General features: G+C 52.3%; 1 protein-coding gene across 5 annotated transcripts in view; it reads left to right on the forward strand.

The window, feature by feature from the left end:
* SLC24A4 (solute carrier family 24 member 4) overlaps positions 1 to 14,273 on the forward strand; it is a 156,657-nt gene that overhangs the window by 67,542 nt on the left and 74,842 nt on the right. Inside the window, exon 1 of one of the 5 annotated variants that reach the window (XM_070514212.1) lies at positions 4,492 to 4,629. The exons of the other annotated variants lie outside the window; for them this stretch is intronic. Coding sequence (XP_070370313.1) covers positions 4,497 to 4,629 — 133 coding nt within the window. The 5' untranslated portion in view covers positions 4,492 to 4,496. Of the gene's footprint in view, positions 1 to 4,491; positions 4,630 to 14,273 lie in introns of those variants that run through there. 5 annotated transcript variants of the gene reach the window in all.

The raw sequence follows: 14,273 nt of genomic DNA on the forward strand, positions 1-14,273 counted from the left end.
GTTTCTTTTCTCCAAGTAGGGGTAAAGCAAATATAGCGAAAAGAAGTCAGGGAAAGGCAGTTGGCTTTTCACGGAGTTTGGATAGAATATAACTTGATGTTACTGTTACTTTTCATATGCAAGGTGTTACCTAAGGAAGAAATCAATACTGCATGGTGTGGACTTTCAAATTAAATGTTGCCCCATGTTTCAACAGAAAGCCGTTTTATTGCCTTCTGGGAGCGGCTGTGAAATCTTTGAAGCATCTTTAGTTACTTCTGTCCTTTACGTTGCTGAGTTAGTGGGCCTGGAACTCAGCTGGCTGCCAGGGGTTTGCAATATGAAGGAGCCGATCCTTTACTCCTCGGTGCCTCCAGCACATTCTCCCAGTGAGGGTTTTTATCACGTTGGTTAATTAAGACAATTGCGGTGAAATTGATTCATTGCAAAGGTAGTTAGAGAGTGGAATGTGGCCTAGAGAAAGCTTTTTGCTGAGAAGGAGAACTTGTCTTGTTTGATCTTTGGAGGGTGGGGTTGGGGGGGAGTGGAGGTGGGTGAGGCACAATTTTAAATAAAGTACCAATATGTTGGCACTGTTGGTGTTCTGTCAATCATCTGTCATTATCGTACCTGGATAAACAGGGAAAAATCAGAAGATGTTGGCTCAGAGTTGGGGGAACCCTTCCCCCATCCGCTCACCCGCCCAGAGAGCAGGTAAATCAGGGCAGAGAACATTCTGTGGGGCTTGACAGCTGCATCCTTTTCCCCGTGGCTTTGAACCCCAGTGCATTAGGAGCCCCCCTCCCTCCCTGGGGAAGTATCGAACAGCCCGTAACTAAGCACACGATCCTCTGTCAGGTGAGAGACCACAGCATAACTGGCTGCAATGATACGAAGTTAATTCATTTCCTCTGGACAGGCCTAAAGGCAACCTGAGAACGTGGGTCCCCCGTTCTCTTTGCCTTTTCTCATTTATCTCTGTGGACATCGGTGTTTAGTGGGAGACGCGTACTTTGTGAATGCAAGTTAGGTCTTTTGTCAGTGCTCTTGATGCCTGGTGTGGACAAGTGTGTCTGAAGAGTTATTGGTTAAAGGAAGGAAGCAAATCTCAAACCTCGTTGGTATTTTTGCCATTCCCCGCTTGAGAGGAGCGATTGGGAAATGGGAGTGAAAGCCGAAGTGGAAAGGATCCTTCTGAAAGTACCTCCACTTCACAGAGAGGGGGGAACTCACACACGGCGCCCCATAACTGGCAGCCCTTGGTTCCCTTGGCAGGGGAGGGGAAACAGTCAAGAGAAAAGACTACAGCCTCATCCCTCAGTCTCATAAGAGTCAGAATCCCCTGCCTCTCATTAGCTAGCAAACTGGCGAATCAAGTCAACAAGAATCTGTTGTACCCTCTTGTGTGCCTGGCACTGTGCTAGGAGCTGGAGGCATCAAATGCAAGAACACAGACTGTCCTCAAAGAATTTGTGCTCAAGGTCTGGTAAGAGATCACTGTATCCAGCTGTGCAGGTTGCGCGCTGCACAGTCCTTGAGGGTGCCATTCAAATCATCATAGACATTGTTGATTTGTCGCTTTATTATAACAGTCTTCCAGTAGATGGAAGCAAAACGTCTTGAGGAGGGGGCACCTTTTTCTAATTCCGGGCACCCAATGGGCTAGTATGGTCTACATGTGGAGAGAGACGGAGAAACAATTTCAGTACAAGACGACAGCGGCCAGAGGGGACATGTGTGCAAAAGACAGAAGGGCTTGGTGGAAGGAGCCCTCCATGTGCCCGAGAGAGTCATGGAAGGCTTTGCACAGGGCCATCCTCTGGAAGACCAGCCCCTTGAGCAGAGAGGCAGTGTTGTATAGCAGCAAAGAGATTGTGTTCAATGCCCAGACTGCCTGGATTCAAATCCCAGATGTGCCCCTTATTGTGTGACCTTGGGCAAGTTACCTCCCCTCTCTGTGCGCTACCTGAGTTGCTGCTAATTCTGCAATACATCAGATTTGTGTCTGGCAGGTGGTTCATCAGGAACGGAGCATGGGGGCAGGAGGCGTCTCAGGCCTGCCCGTGTGGGCTGATACGCCTACACCCCCTCCAGAATGCTCCAGCCTCTTCCTGGGGTGCAGACCAGACAAAGGCCACATAGACCTGAAAATAACAAAACTCACTCTGTTTTCCTCTAAATCTCAATGCCCGTAAAAGAGAAATATGGGACAAATAGATTCGGATTCATCTAGGCCCATTGCCTGGTGTCTTGATGATGGGCCAGTAAAAGCGATGAGATATAGGGGTTCTCTGACTTTGAAGCTCTTTCTGGTTTGCCGATCGTGGTCCCCAGGTGACGTTTATCCACTTACACTCTTGTTTCAAGGTACAAGGGCAGAGCTGAGCACGATTGATGTTCTCGGGAGTAAGTGACCCGTATGTCCAGAACCAGACATAAAATTGGGTACCCTGGCTTCTACAAGTACCTCTGTGGGCAGACAGGATTGTTGAGCGCCAAAGGGGATCACAGCTTAATTTAGCACAGCCACCCACTTCCTAATTGTGACGGTCCTGAAATATATGGGGTTCTGTACTGATAGTCTAAGCTTTTCCCTTTCCTGGGCACACATCCTTGGGGACGGCCGTGAAGAGCATCCCAGATCCTTCACACCCCCTGGCGTGGTCCACACCCTGAGACCAGAACCCCAACCAGGGAGTACAGGCAGAAGCTTCAAGACCGTTTGAAAGCTCCTGCTCGAAGACTCAGATGATGCCGTACCTTGGGAGGGTGGGTAGTATAACAACCACAACAGTGGCTGAGAAACCCGCAAATCTCAGCGCTTCCCCCGGTGAAGTTTGGTTTTCACTCCCACGACTTCCAGCGTGACTGTTCAGCAAGGAGCCTTCCAGGCGGTGAGGCTGGGTCCCAGGCTCCTTCCACCTCCGCTCTGCCATCTGGGCCGGGCGGCCTCCAGGGCGCCCGGGGAAGGTGAGAGAGGGTGAGATGCGTCTGCTTCTGAAGCCCTTTGGACAGAAGTGACACACGGCACTTGTGGTCTGGCTGATGAAGCCCTCTGGGTGGCCAGCTGTTTCTCTACACCAGCAGCGCTCTGTGCTGTGGAAGGGGGGCAGGAATCTCTGGCAGTGCCCCCCATCTCTGCCACCATCGGTCATGAGCACTTAACCCCCCCGCCCCCCACAATTAGTTATGAACAGCAGGTGGTCTGAGGCTCACAGCACTCGCTGGAGTTTGGGGTTCTGGAAACAGGACCTCATAAGTCAGGGAGAATTGCCCCCAACTCTTCTGGGTACAGTAGGGACAGCCTTCAGCAAACCTTTAAAATTTTGAAGTAGGCGTCTTCTCTCCTTGATTTCTTCCTGCTTCAACATCTTTCTAACGCTCCTCTCTGCAGATTCTGCTAAAAACCTCCATTTGGGCTCTACACCCGCCCCCCCTCCACATATGCTCTGCTCCTACATTACGTACCTTCCTTATCTTCAGCCAAACCACTCGTCCTTTCAATGCTGCTGATGCCCAGCATTAAGAGGTAGAGCTGACGGGGCTAATTTATACTAATATGTGATTGACTGACAGCTCTCTTTCTCTGGGAAATAACTGCATTTTTAAAGGAAGGTGTTTGAATAAGCTTTGCTCTGGGCTTGCCAGAGCCTCAGTCCAGTGACTGTGTTAGAAAAGGGTGAGTTGTGTGAATTTAAACATTAATAAAAAAGAAGTGGAAAAAAACCAGTACTGTCCATGGTGCTGTGGCTCCTGGCGCGTCCACCTCCCTGCGCATAGAGGAATACAGTGTAGTAATGAGGTGCTGACTGCCAGGGTACAAAACCCCTCCTTTGCTTTTTGCTGTGGGGAAGTTACCTAACCTCTCTGTGCCCTAAACTCAGCTGTTGCAGAAATTTCTGCAATACCCCAGGAGCGGTGTGTGCCTGGCCAAGCAGACCAAGGAGGTCAGTAAGCCCTTCAGCTGGGCGTTGTATCCCCTTCAGAGAAATGATGCGATTTAAGAAGAGGGCTGTTTGGGAGCTGTTTGTGTTTGTAATGAAGAGCTAGGTGTGAACATTCACATGGCAGCTTCTCCACCGGCCCTGAGTGGTCACGATGGCGAGCCGGGGGCGGTTTAGCACAGGCCTCAATCCAGTGGCATCTGGCGTTAAGGATGGATTACAGCATGAGAAGCAGTCTGCAGGGTGGTCGGAGGTGGCAACGGCAGCAGGATGTCTAGATGTGTGTGTGTTCGTATATATATTGGGGGGTGGGGGGCAGGCTTGTTCCTAGCGTGGATTCGGACAGAAATGATGTCCGGTGAACTGAAGTGTTGAACTCTCATAGGATGCTCACACGGCGCATGTGTACTTGTTGCTGCCGGAGAGTGTGTGTGCGTGCATGCTTGTGCCTGTGTGTGCATGCGTGTGTGCTTGTGTGTGTTTGGTTTCACATCCCCAAGAGGGATGAGTCAGGGTGGAAGGAAAGAGGGGGTGACTGAGTTGGCCTGGGGTTAGTCTGCTGCTGTCTTTGTGATGGTTAATGGCGTCTTCCGGGTTGCGTTGTTGGAGGAAGTGGCTCACTTCATTATTCACCTGATTACCCCAGGGTGGCAGGCGGTGAGCGCCTGTGTGTGGAAACTGCGGCAGAAGCGCTCGACCTCTGCAAGTACGTGAGTTTGTGTTGCCTTGGAAGCCTTCGAGGTGGGCTGGTGGTTTTGAGACGGTGGCTGTGGTTGAGCCAAGGTGGGCAAGCCCCAGGTGTCCGAGCCCAGGCCCATCTGGCTCGGGATGAGTTCTGGCTCTCCTGCTTTCAGGCTGTGTGGCCCCAGGCAAGTCCCTCAGCCTTTCTGAGCCTCAGTATTCTCATTGACCAAATGGGATAATGAGACCTACCCTTCAGGTGGTAATTAGGATTAAGTGAGATGATGACCTCCACATGGTGGTTCCTTGATTTCTCTACGGGAGTGGGCTGCTGTTTGTTTTACTCCTTCCCTTGTGGAAATTTAGTTAGGGCAGCTGTATTTCTGCGTGCCTTTTCCTCAGTGTGAGAACGTGGGGGACTCTGATTCCACTGCCGTGTGTGAGCTACAAGTCATTACTGTCGGGACTAAACAGAACATCCTAGTGGCTGCAGTTTTCTGAGAGAGAAGCTGCTGGAAGGAAGTCTGGCTGAGTCGTGGGGTAAAAGGGGTGAGCAGCATGTGGGTGGGACTGGGGTTTCTGCACACAGAGGTGGGGCTGGATCAGGACGGCTTGTGGAGGACAGCTCTGCGGCCAGCGCTGGGCATGGTCCGTCTCCGCAGCCTTTCCCATCTCAGTCCTTCGAGCTGCTCTGGGTCACCAAGACACCAAGCGGTCCGGGAGCTGATGTCAGCAACTCCAGGGCATGAGAGGAGGGGATATTGAGCAACTGATGGAGGAATGGACCTGGGGGTGGGGTGGGGGGGTGGCTGGCGCCCTCGTCCAGCAAGCTTGGGTTCTGCAGAGGCGAACAAAGCTGAAAGCCGTTTGGGGTTCTAAAGCACAAAGTGAGGATGCTCAGGAGCAGGGGTTGGAAAACGCATGTACGTTAAATGTCGTCATTATTATTGGGAGTCATGCACCTGCCGCTGACGTTCTCTCTTTTTCGCTTAAGATTACCTCGGTTTTTAGAACTTTTCTTGAAGGACAGTGTCCAGGAAAGTGCACTTAATACATTTTCACAAACTGAACATACCTGTGTTACCAGCACCCAGATCAAGAAACAAAACGTTACCAGCCCCAGAAGGTCCCCCGTGTCCTCCTCCTGGTCATCCCTCCCTCCCGACCACCCTCCCCCAGGGCAGGGGACCACTCTCCTCACCTGTAACAGCAGGAATTAGTTTACTAAGGGCAGCTTTTTAAGGTAGAATTCCGCGGGTGCCCATGGGAGAGCATCGTAGTTTTGGCATCATTGGTCGAGTGGAACAGCAGCCGTGTCCTGAGCCCTTGCTGGATGCCGGGTCCTCCTCCACCTCTTTGCATAGACCGTCTTGCTCCATTCTCTGAACGAGTCCAGGAGGTAGGGACTAATAGTCTCCCTGTTTTACAAATAGGAAACCAAGACATAGCAGGTTGAGAGCCTTGCCCAGGGCTGTGCCACCCATGAGTGGTGGAGCAAGAATTCGAAGGCAGCAGAAGATCCATTTGTCCATGTGGTCACTGGGTTGGGGCGGAGGGCTCTGGTCATCTGGACGTGGTGTATTGTATCCTGAGAAAGCAACATGACCAAAAGCGATTGTGAATTTACTAATTTGACTGATAAAATATAAATGCATCCAAAAACAAGTGTCTACATGCTCCTGATGCTTGCACACATGGGAGGCGCGTTCGTTCCAGGGGTGCTCAATGCTCGTGGGTTTGAGCACCTCTGAGACAAACTCCGAGGTCGCCCCTTGATCAGAAGCACTTCTCTGGTCCAGCCCTCTCATTTACCAATGAGGACGTCAGTCCCCCGCCACGAAAGTGGCTCCCCGAAGGGCATGCATTCAGTGAGGATCAGGACTGGGGCTCCGACCCCAGTGTGTGGACTCCCTGTGCGGTGCACTTTCCACTCTGCCATGTAATCCCCCGGTAATCAGCTGCTCTGTGCAAACAGTTCATGGAAACTTACAGGTGAGTTGAATATTCCGGAGCCTCTGCTGGGTCACAGGCCCAGGATCCCAGGCCACCCACCACCTCCCACCTCCAGCCTTGGATTCGGGGTTGAGACGCTGAGCAGGGCTCCGTTGCCCTGGGAACTGCTGCTAATTGCCAGCGTTTTCTATGCCCACCCTGAGGACCGCCCCTTTCCAAGCCGGCTCTGAGACCAGGTGATCCCCTTCTTTCCTTCAGGCGCTCACACAAAACGCGTTTGGAGCTGGCGCCCCGTGAGCCCGCCCTCTCCCAGCAGAGCCTGTCTCGGTCGCTTGTTTCTATGAGCCAAAACCGGGTCCCTGAAGCTTGTGGGTTCTCTGAACGCTCAGTCGGTGAAGGAGGAAAAGAAATCCATTCTGCCAGCTGACCTTTCTTTTCAGAGTTCCCTGTAGCTCAGCATTCTTGGTGCCTTGGAGATAGATGCCTTCATTCTTTCACTAGCAATTATTGAGCACCTACTGTGTATAAGGGGCACTGTCTAGAGATGAATAAGGCAGATGGAGATGCTTTGGACAAGACTGTCAAATAATTTTCTAAGACAGGCACTTTGTCACACACGATTCTAAGATCAAGGCCTCTGCCCTCTGGAGCTTCGTTCTAACTCCAGCTGGATGTGTTAGGACTTTGGTTGCAAGGGACAAAAACCCAGCCTGGACTGGCATGAGCAAGCCATGGGAAATGATCTGCTCCTGAACTCAGAGGTCCAGGGTAAGCTTTAGGTATGGCTGGATCCAGGAGTCAGTGGCAACAGGATTGGCTCAGCTCTCTTCCATGCTGGCTTCCTTCCCAGCCAGTCTCCCTCTCCAGAGGGGCCCTAGAAGGTCATGCCCTGCATTTTACCACTTCCAGGTTTAGCAGAAAAAAACCTTCTCCTTCCTGCAGATTCCTGAGATTGACTCTCATTGGACCACTCACCTATCTCTAAACCAATCCTGTGGCCCTGGGGAGGGACCAGGCCCGCCCACATCATATGGACCAGAACAGGAGAAAGGTGTCCTCCCAAGGAGAACCAGGGTCATAGGATGCTGGGCAGGCAAAAACAACAGATGTCAATTCTGTTGACTCCACCAGCTCTCTGAGCAGCCAACTCTGGTATAATGTGGCTCTCTCTCAGATGGGCTGGTCTGCATTCGGGCCAGGCACTTCTGTCCTCTTGGGCACAGGGTGTGTGGCCACAGCCCACAAGTCTTCCTGACCTGTGCCACCTCCACGTCTGTGTTCGTGGCATCATAGTGCCCTCTGGTCATCCTAGCCAGAGACCACAGGCATGTCCCCACCCCTCGCTCAGTCCATCCTGTGGCTCAGGGGTCCACAGCACTTGGGCGTCTGTCCCTTCCTCACCATCCCCAAGTTACTCCAGCAGCTCGTGCCTGTGGTCCCTGCGCCCCCATCACCACCACCCTGAATGCCGTTTCTGAAACAGGCGTCAGCCAACTACGGCCCGCGGGCCACATCCAGCCTGCCGCCTGTGTGTAGACGGCCCACGAGCTGAAAACGGTTTCTGCATTTGTAAGTGGTTGGAAAAAATTTAGAACGAATAACGGTTGGTGACACATGAAAGTTATGTGAAATTCAGATTGCAGGGAACATAAATAAAGTTTCATTGGGACACAGCCGTGCCCCTTTGTTTATGTGTTCTGTGTGGCTGCCTCCACGCTCCAACGGCAGTTGGGTCGTTGCGACAGAGACCATATGGCCTGTAGAGCCTAAAATACTTACGATCTGGCCCTTTACATAAACGAGTTTGCCAATTGTTGGTTTAAAATGCTCTAATCCTGTCATTCCTGTCCTCAGAAATCTTCTAGTGCTTCCTGGTGTCGTCGGGACATAGCTGGCGTCCTCGTCCTGGCGCACGGGTCCTTCTCTCCTCCCTGTCTCTCTCCCCACTGTCGCCTCCCCCACCTCCCAGAGTGCCCCGGGTCCTGGCTGCACAGAATCCTCAGTCTCCTGGGCTCCCGCCCACCTTCCTGCCTCAGCATCCAGGTCGTTCCTCTGCCTAGAAGGCCTCTCTCCTTCCTTGGAGAATCCAGGAAATGCTCAGAGCCCGGCGCTCCTGTCTCTGAGTCATCTTTCCTGAGTTAGAGCTGATCGTCCCCTCGTTTCTGCTCCACTGAAGCCCCTCCTGTGACATTGTCTCCTCACGGTCACCATCAGCTACGCATGTGTCCCCCCCCCGCCCCCATAGGTTGCAAACATTGCTGGATTGATCCTTTTTCCGCTGCAGCCCCGAGCACAGATCCTCCTGGTAGATTGTGCACACTGGGTGCTTGTTGGAAGGAATGACAGTGGAAATCTGGTCTTGGAGCAGCTTCCACTCCAGGGGCAGACCTGTTAGTTGTCTGGGAACCCCCACGTGGACCTGCAGCTGGCACAATAAGAACATTAAACCGTGGCAGAACGAACAGGGAGGTGTTACCATCCTGCACCATTCGTGGGGAGAGAGAGGCGAGCCATGTGCCGTTTTTGAAAGATGTGGATTTGAGTCGACTTGATGAGACTTTAAAGGGCGGGGGGCCGAGAATCAGAGAATTTTCTAGCATATTCCTAGCCACCCAGTTGGGGTACATAGAGTTCTGTGAGTGAGGACTTCCTGTGCTTCAACAGCACGTGGACAGGTTGCTACACCATGTGAGCGGCAGAGGGTGGGCAGGACGCAGAGCGAGGCAGGCGGCAGTGTTCAGTGGACAGAGACAGCAGCCACCAGCTAAATGGGTTTGATTCCCTAGACCAGCGTTTCTCCACCTGGACACGGTTGGCATTTGGGGCTGTGTGCTTCTGTTATGGGGGCTGGCCTGTGCTTTGTAGGATGTTTAGCAGCATCCCTGGCCTCAGCCTGCTAGATGCTGGTGGCACCCTGCCCTCAGTTGTGACAACCAAAAATGTCACCTGGGCGGGGGGGGGGGACACAGTCCCCAGATGACTGCTTCTCGCACTTTCAGTGGTGAAAGGCCTGTTCCTTCACCCGACCGATATTCTTGTAAAATACTAGAACATGAATCACTAGACAAATGGTCAGGTACTGGTGGTCGCAGTGTCAGATTGTGTAAAAGGTGCTTGTGCTCACTCTGTTCTTCTCCTGTCGCCGACGGGTAACAGAGTCCCCAGACCGTGTGTTAGTGCAGCTCTGCCCCCGGAGAAACGCTCGCGGATGCTCCCCGAGGAGGCTGGAGCCCACCTTCCCGCCGTTCTTTGTAGGAGTGGTCTCCTGGCCCTGTTGTTCCCCAGCGCCCCGGCGGTGGAGCTGCCTGGCACTGACACCTTCCTCTGCCACGCCCTCCCTGGAAACAGGCCGGCGATGCTCCGAGTTCTGGCCCCGAGTCCAGGACGACGTCTTTGCATGTTGGGTGGTCAGCTCTGGAAGTTTGAGGCCCTTGTCTTTCATCCAGTGGCCCAGAATAGGCTCGTGAAGCGTGGGAGATGCAGTTGAAGGGTGCGTGGAATTTAAATTCTAAGCCTTGAACTCTGTGGAGAAATCCCCACTGTCCTTTCTGGGAAACGACGTGTGTTTGTGACTGTGCGTGTGCCTGTGAGTGTGTGCACGCGTCTGTGTGTGAGTGTGGCGGGGCATGGTGTGTTGAGAAGTGAAGAAGGTCCGTGACCTGTAGTGTCACTATTTCTGACTTTTCAAACTGAGTACAAGCTGCAGTGTCCATGGGAAGAGTTGGCCGGACTGGGCGGGTAAGTAGAGGAAGAGAGGGGCTGGCGGGAGAGTGGAAAACTCTTCCTGGTCTCCGTGACGAACTTCATTCCTACCACACACTTTGTGCCCTCCGAGAGGGGACTCAGCGCGAGTGAAACGGAGCTGAGAAGCTACTGTGGTCAGGCGTCTCATTGATGACCTCATGCTCTCCTCTTCCTGAGGGGGAAACTGAGGCCGCTCTGTCAAAATGACAGGTGGTGGCAGGACTGAGGCCAGAACTGAACCTTCTGGACTCCCAGTCCAGTATGTGGTCCGATTCTTTACTGCCTCGTAAATCTTAATCTCGTTGATATTTGTGAAGGAGGATGGGCCTGAGGAGGCGTCTAAGGGGAGAGGGTTTAGTGAGCTCAGGTCGTTCGTCTTATAGTTTATCCTATGATTCTATGAATCTCATGTTTATAACCAGCTAAGAACTTCCTCAAACCTCGCAGTGCTTTGTGGAAACTTAGGAGCTCAGTAATTTTCCACAAGCTCACAGAGGAAAGCCAAGAATAAGATTCAGCCCCTAGTGGCTCTTCATGATGGAAACCGAGGATGAGGCTCAGCATGGAACTTAGGTAGAAGGAGGCAGACGCTTCTGTTCTTCTGAGATCTTGGGAGAGAGGGAATGTACTACAGCTGTCAGTCATCCGACGACTCTTTAACTGAGCATCTACTATGTGAGATGCAGCTGGAAATACGTCAAGCCTGCCAGTTTCTTCCTTTCTGCCTATAATCTTAGTTCATCCTGTTAGTTGAACTATAGTGGCTGGATAGTCTCGTTCGAATTGTAAATGTTTGCAAGGACCACGTATTTACTCATCGAGGGACTGTCTGTGATGTGCGAGCAGCTTTATGAAAGGAGAAGCTGTTCTGTCCTTTCCAGAAAGATCTCAGTGGCCCTCCCAAATATGACTGATGGGTTCAGCCCCTGTTTGTGCTAAGTCCTGGCCTGAGCCTTCTTGCCTTGAGGCTCCTCAGGGGACCAGCGGGAATTGGGTCTGGGGAGAGAGGCAGGATTGTGCCAAGGAGAAAGACGGCCAAACAAATAGGGTTCGCCAGGGGGTGCGGGTGGGGAGACAGGGTGGGACCTCAGAGTGCTGAGGGGGTGACCCTCACCCACAGCTGTGGGTTATCAAGCGGTGCTAGCAGCCTGTCGGGTCCTTCCACGAGCTTCTATGCGCTTGTCCCTCCGTCGACCCGGCTTCCTGGTTCTGCCTCCTCCGGGGGCCGGAGTGGCTCCTCCTCCTTCACATCCCAAGCCCAGTTTGCCGAGGTCCAGTGGATCAGTCAGGGTTCTCTAGAGAAACAGAACCAGTAGGAGGTGCGTGCCTGTGTGCACATATATGCACACACCCTATATATGTGAGTATATATATCCATAAAGAGATTTATTTCAAGGAGTTAGTTCGTGATTATGGGGGCTGGAAAGTCTGAAATCTGTAGGGCAGGCTGGAAACTCTGGGGCAGGAGCTGATGCTGTGGTCTTGAGGCAGAATTTCTTCATCAGGAAACCCCCGTTTTTGCAGGTAAGGCCTTCAACGGATTGGATGAGGCCCACCCACGTTATCAAGGGCAATCTCCTTTACTTAAAGTCAGCTGATGGTGGATGTTAAGCTCATCTACAGAATACCTTCACAGCAACACCTCGATTCGTGTTTGCTTAAATAACTGGGTACTACAGCCTAGCCAAGTTGGCACATAAAATTAACCATCACATCCAGCATGCAGCCTGGCCCTGACCTCAGGACCAGAGCGTGTCAGAGATAAAGGGTGGGGCCATTCCAGCCTTCCTCCTGGTCCCTTGCTGGTTCGTGGGGAGCCTGGACCACTTGCTCTTGGTGAATCGTCCACCCTCCCTTAGCTTTGAGTGTCCTTGGGGAGGACACATTCCTGAGCCCACGCACCGTGTTCCAGCGTCTGCCTTTCCCCGAGCGTTCTCTCGCCTTGATGAGCTGGAAGCTGTCTAGGATGAGGAAGTATCAAGTGTCCACGCTGGGGACAATGGAGGTCTTTCCTGGCGTGTCGACGTGGGTTAATTTGAACTCACTTGGCTAATTGGTATTAACTTTTACTCAAGGGCATTGAACTCCTAATGAGTGGAGTGGCCATGAAATTTATCATCCAAACTGGGACACTTTCGAGAGTGAAGGCGACACTGTTAATTGTACTGGACAGCAGGTGAGAATCAGGACTGTCCTGGGCAAATCAGAGCATGTGGAAGACCTAATGCTCACTGCTGCCTGGTGTTTCTGAAGAGCTCGCTAACGCGGAGCTGTTCTCTGTGCCTGTGGTCCATGGAGCAAGGGTTCATCTAGTCAACAAATGTGAGCACTGTTGTGGGTTGAGTTGGGTCCCCCAAAAGATGTGTTGAAGTTCTAACCCCGCTATCTTGACTGTGACTTTATTTGGAAATAGGGTCTTTGCAGACGTGCTTAGTGAAGATGAGTCAACAGTGGAGTAGGGTGGGCCCTGAATCTGATGACTGGTGTCTTTGTGAGGAGGCCATGTGATGGTGGAGGCAGAGAGTGGAGTGATGTGGTCGGCAAGTCAAGGAATGCAAGCATTGCCGGCTGTCGCCAGAAGCTGGGAGAGAGGCGTGGGACAGATGCTCCCTGAGTCTCTGGAAGGAACCAGCCCTTCCGACACCTTGATTTCAGACTTGCAGCCTCCAGAACTGTGAGAGAATGAGTTTCTGTGGTTTAAGCCCCCTCATGTGTGGCGCTCTGTTACAGCAGCCCCAGGAAACAAACGCACGTGCCAGCCTCTGATGTGAGTGCCAGGGAGATGTCGACGAAAATAATCCATAACCAATCTATAAATGAAAATTTGGGTGAGTTTATTCTGAGCTTAAATCTTAGGATTATAACCCGGGAGAGTCTTTCCACAAAGGAACAGAGCACTCCAAAGAAGCGGGGGTACATAGGGTGGTTATATACCCTCAAAGAGGGTGTTTCACATGTGATTGAAATGTCCCTCCCACAATAGTCACAAGATTGCCCTGTCGGCACAGCGCTTGATGGACACAGCAGGGAGTGGGTCTGCTATCTCAGAGGGCGTAGCAGGAGGCAAGTCTATTGTCTCGAGCTGGGTGGTAACAGGTGAGCGCAGCAATCAGTTTCTAGCCTAAGGAAAGATGCTTAATCCTTAAGGAGACACCAGCGTTGGGAGGGGGAGGGAAGTTGCACCTTTATCTCAAGGGCCTTTGCTCTTGCCATAGGGAATCTCTAAAGCAGATATACAATGCATGCTCAACGGCCTCAGTCAGGCCCTTTTGGAAAGACAAGGTCAGGCCGAATTAGGTTTATGCCAAATGGCTTCCTCATATACTCCAATATATCCTATTGCTTGCCATTTTTATTTGTCAGAGACCTCAGCGATGCACAGCACAAACAGCCCATTCTTATGAGCGCTCAGCACAGGGGATTGTCCTGGGGACTTTGCTCACACTGTGGCTGTGTGATCTAGCCAGACAATGAATCATTGTGTCTGCAGGTTGATTAGACAACTCACATTAACACATGGCCCAAGTTAAGTCTCGCACCCGCTTTTGCTGGCTGAGAACACACAGGAAGAGTGTGGGGCCTGGCCCCCGAGGAAGGTGGGTTCTGTTCTTGACATCGATGATGGTGAGATGGCTCAGGCGACAGTGATGCAGGGTGCCTATTGTGATGAACTCACCTGAGGAGGGGTCACGACAGGCGAGCCCCTGCCGCTTCCCAGGCTTCCAACCTCTGAGATAAGCTTGCCTTCAAGCACAGCGAGGGCCAGATCCAGCCCTGTCCCACAGTCTCCACCAGGGGAGGCACGGCGGTGGCTGACGTGTGCCATTTTCATGTGCGTGAAGCCAGGTGCTTGTTCCTCTTCCATCCGTGCCGTGAGGACGACAAGGAAACCAGTGGAGAGCTCTACAGTTTGTCAGTGGAAATAAATGTGGTCCCCTTTCCTACATTGTGGAAAGTTCGATGAATCTCTCC

The sequence above is a fragment of the Equus asinus genome, chromosome 7, assembly GCF_041296235.1.
Source record: "Equus asinus isolate D_3611 breed Donkey chromosome 7, EquAss-T2T_v2, whole genome shotgun sequence".
Taxonomy (NCBI): Eukaryota; Metazoa; Chordata; class Mammalia; order Perissodactyla; family Equidae; genus Equus; species Equus asinus.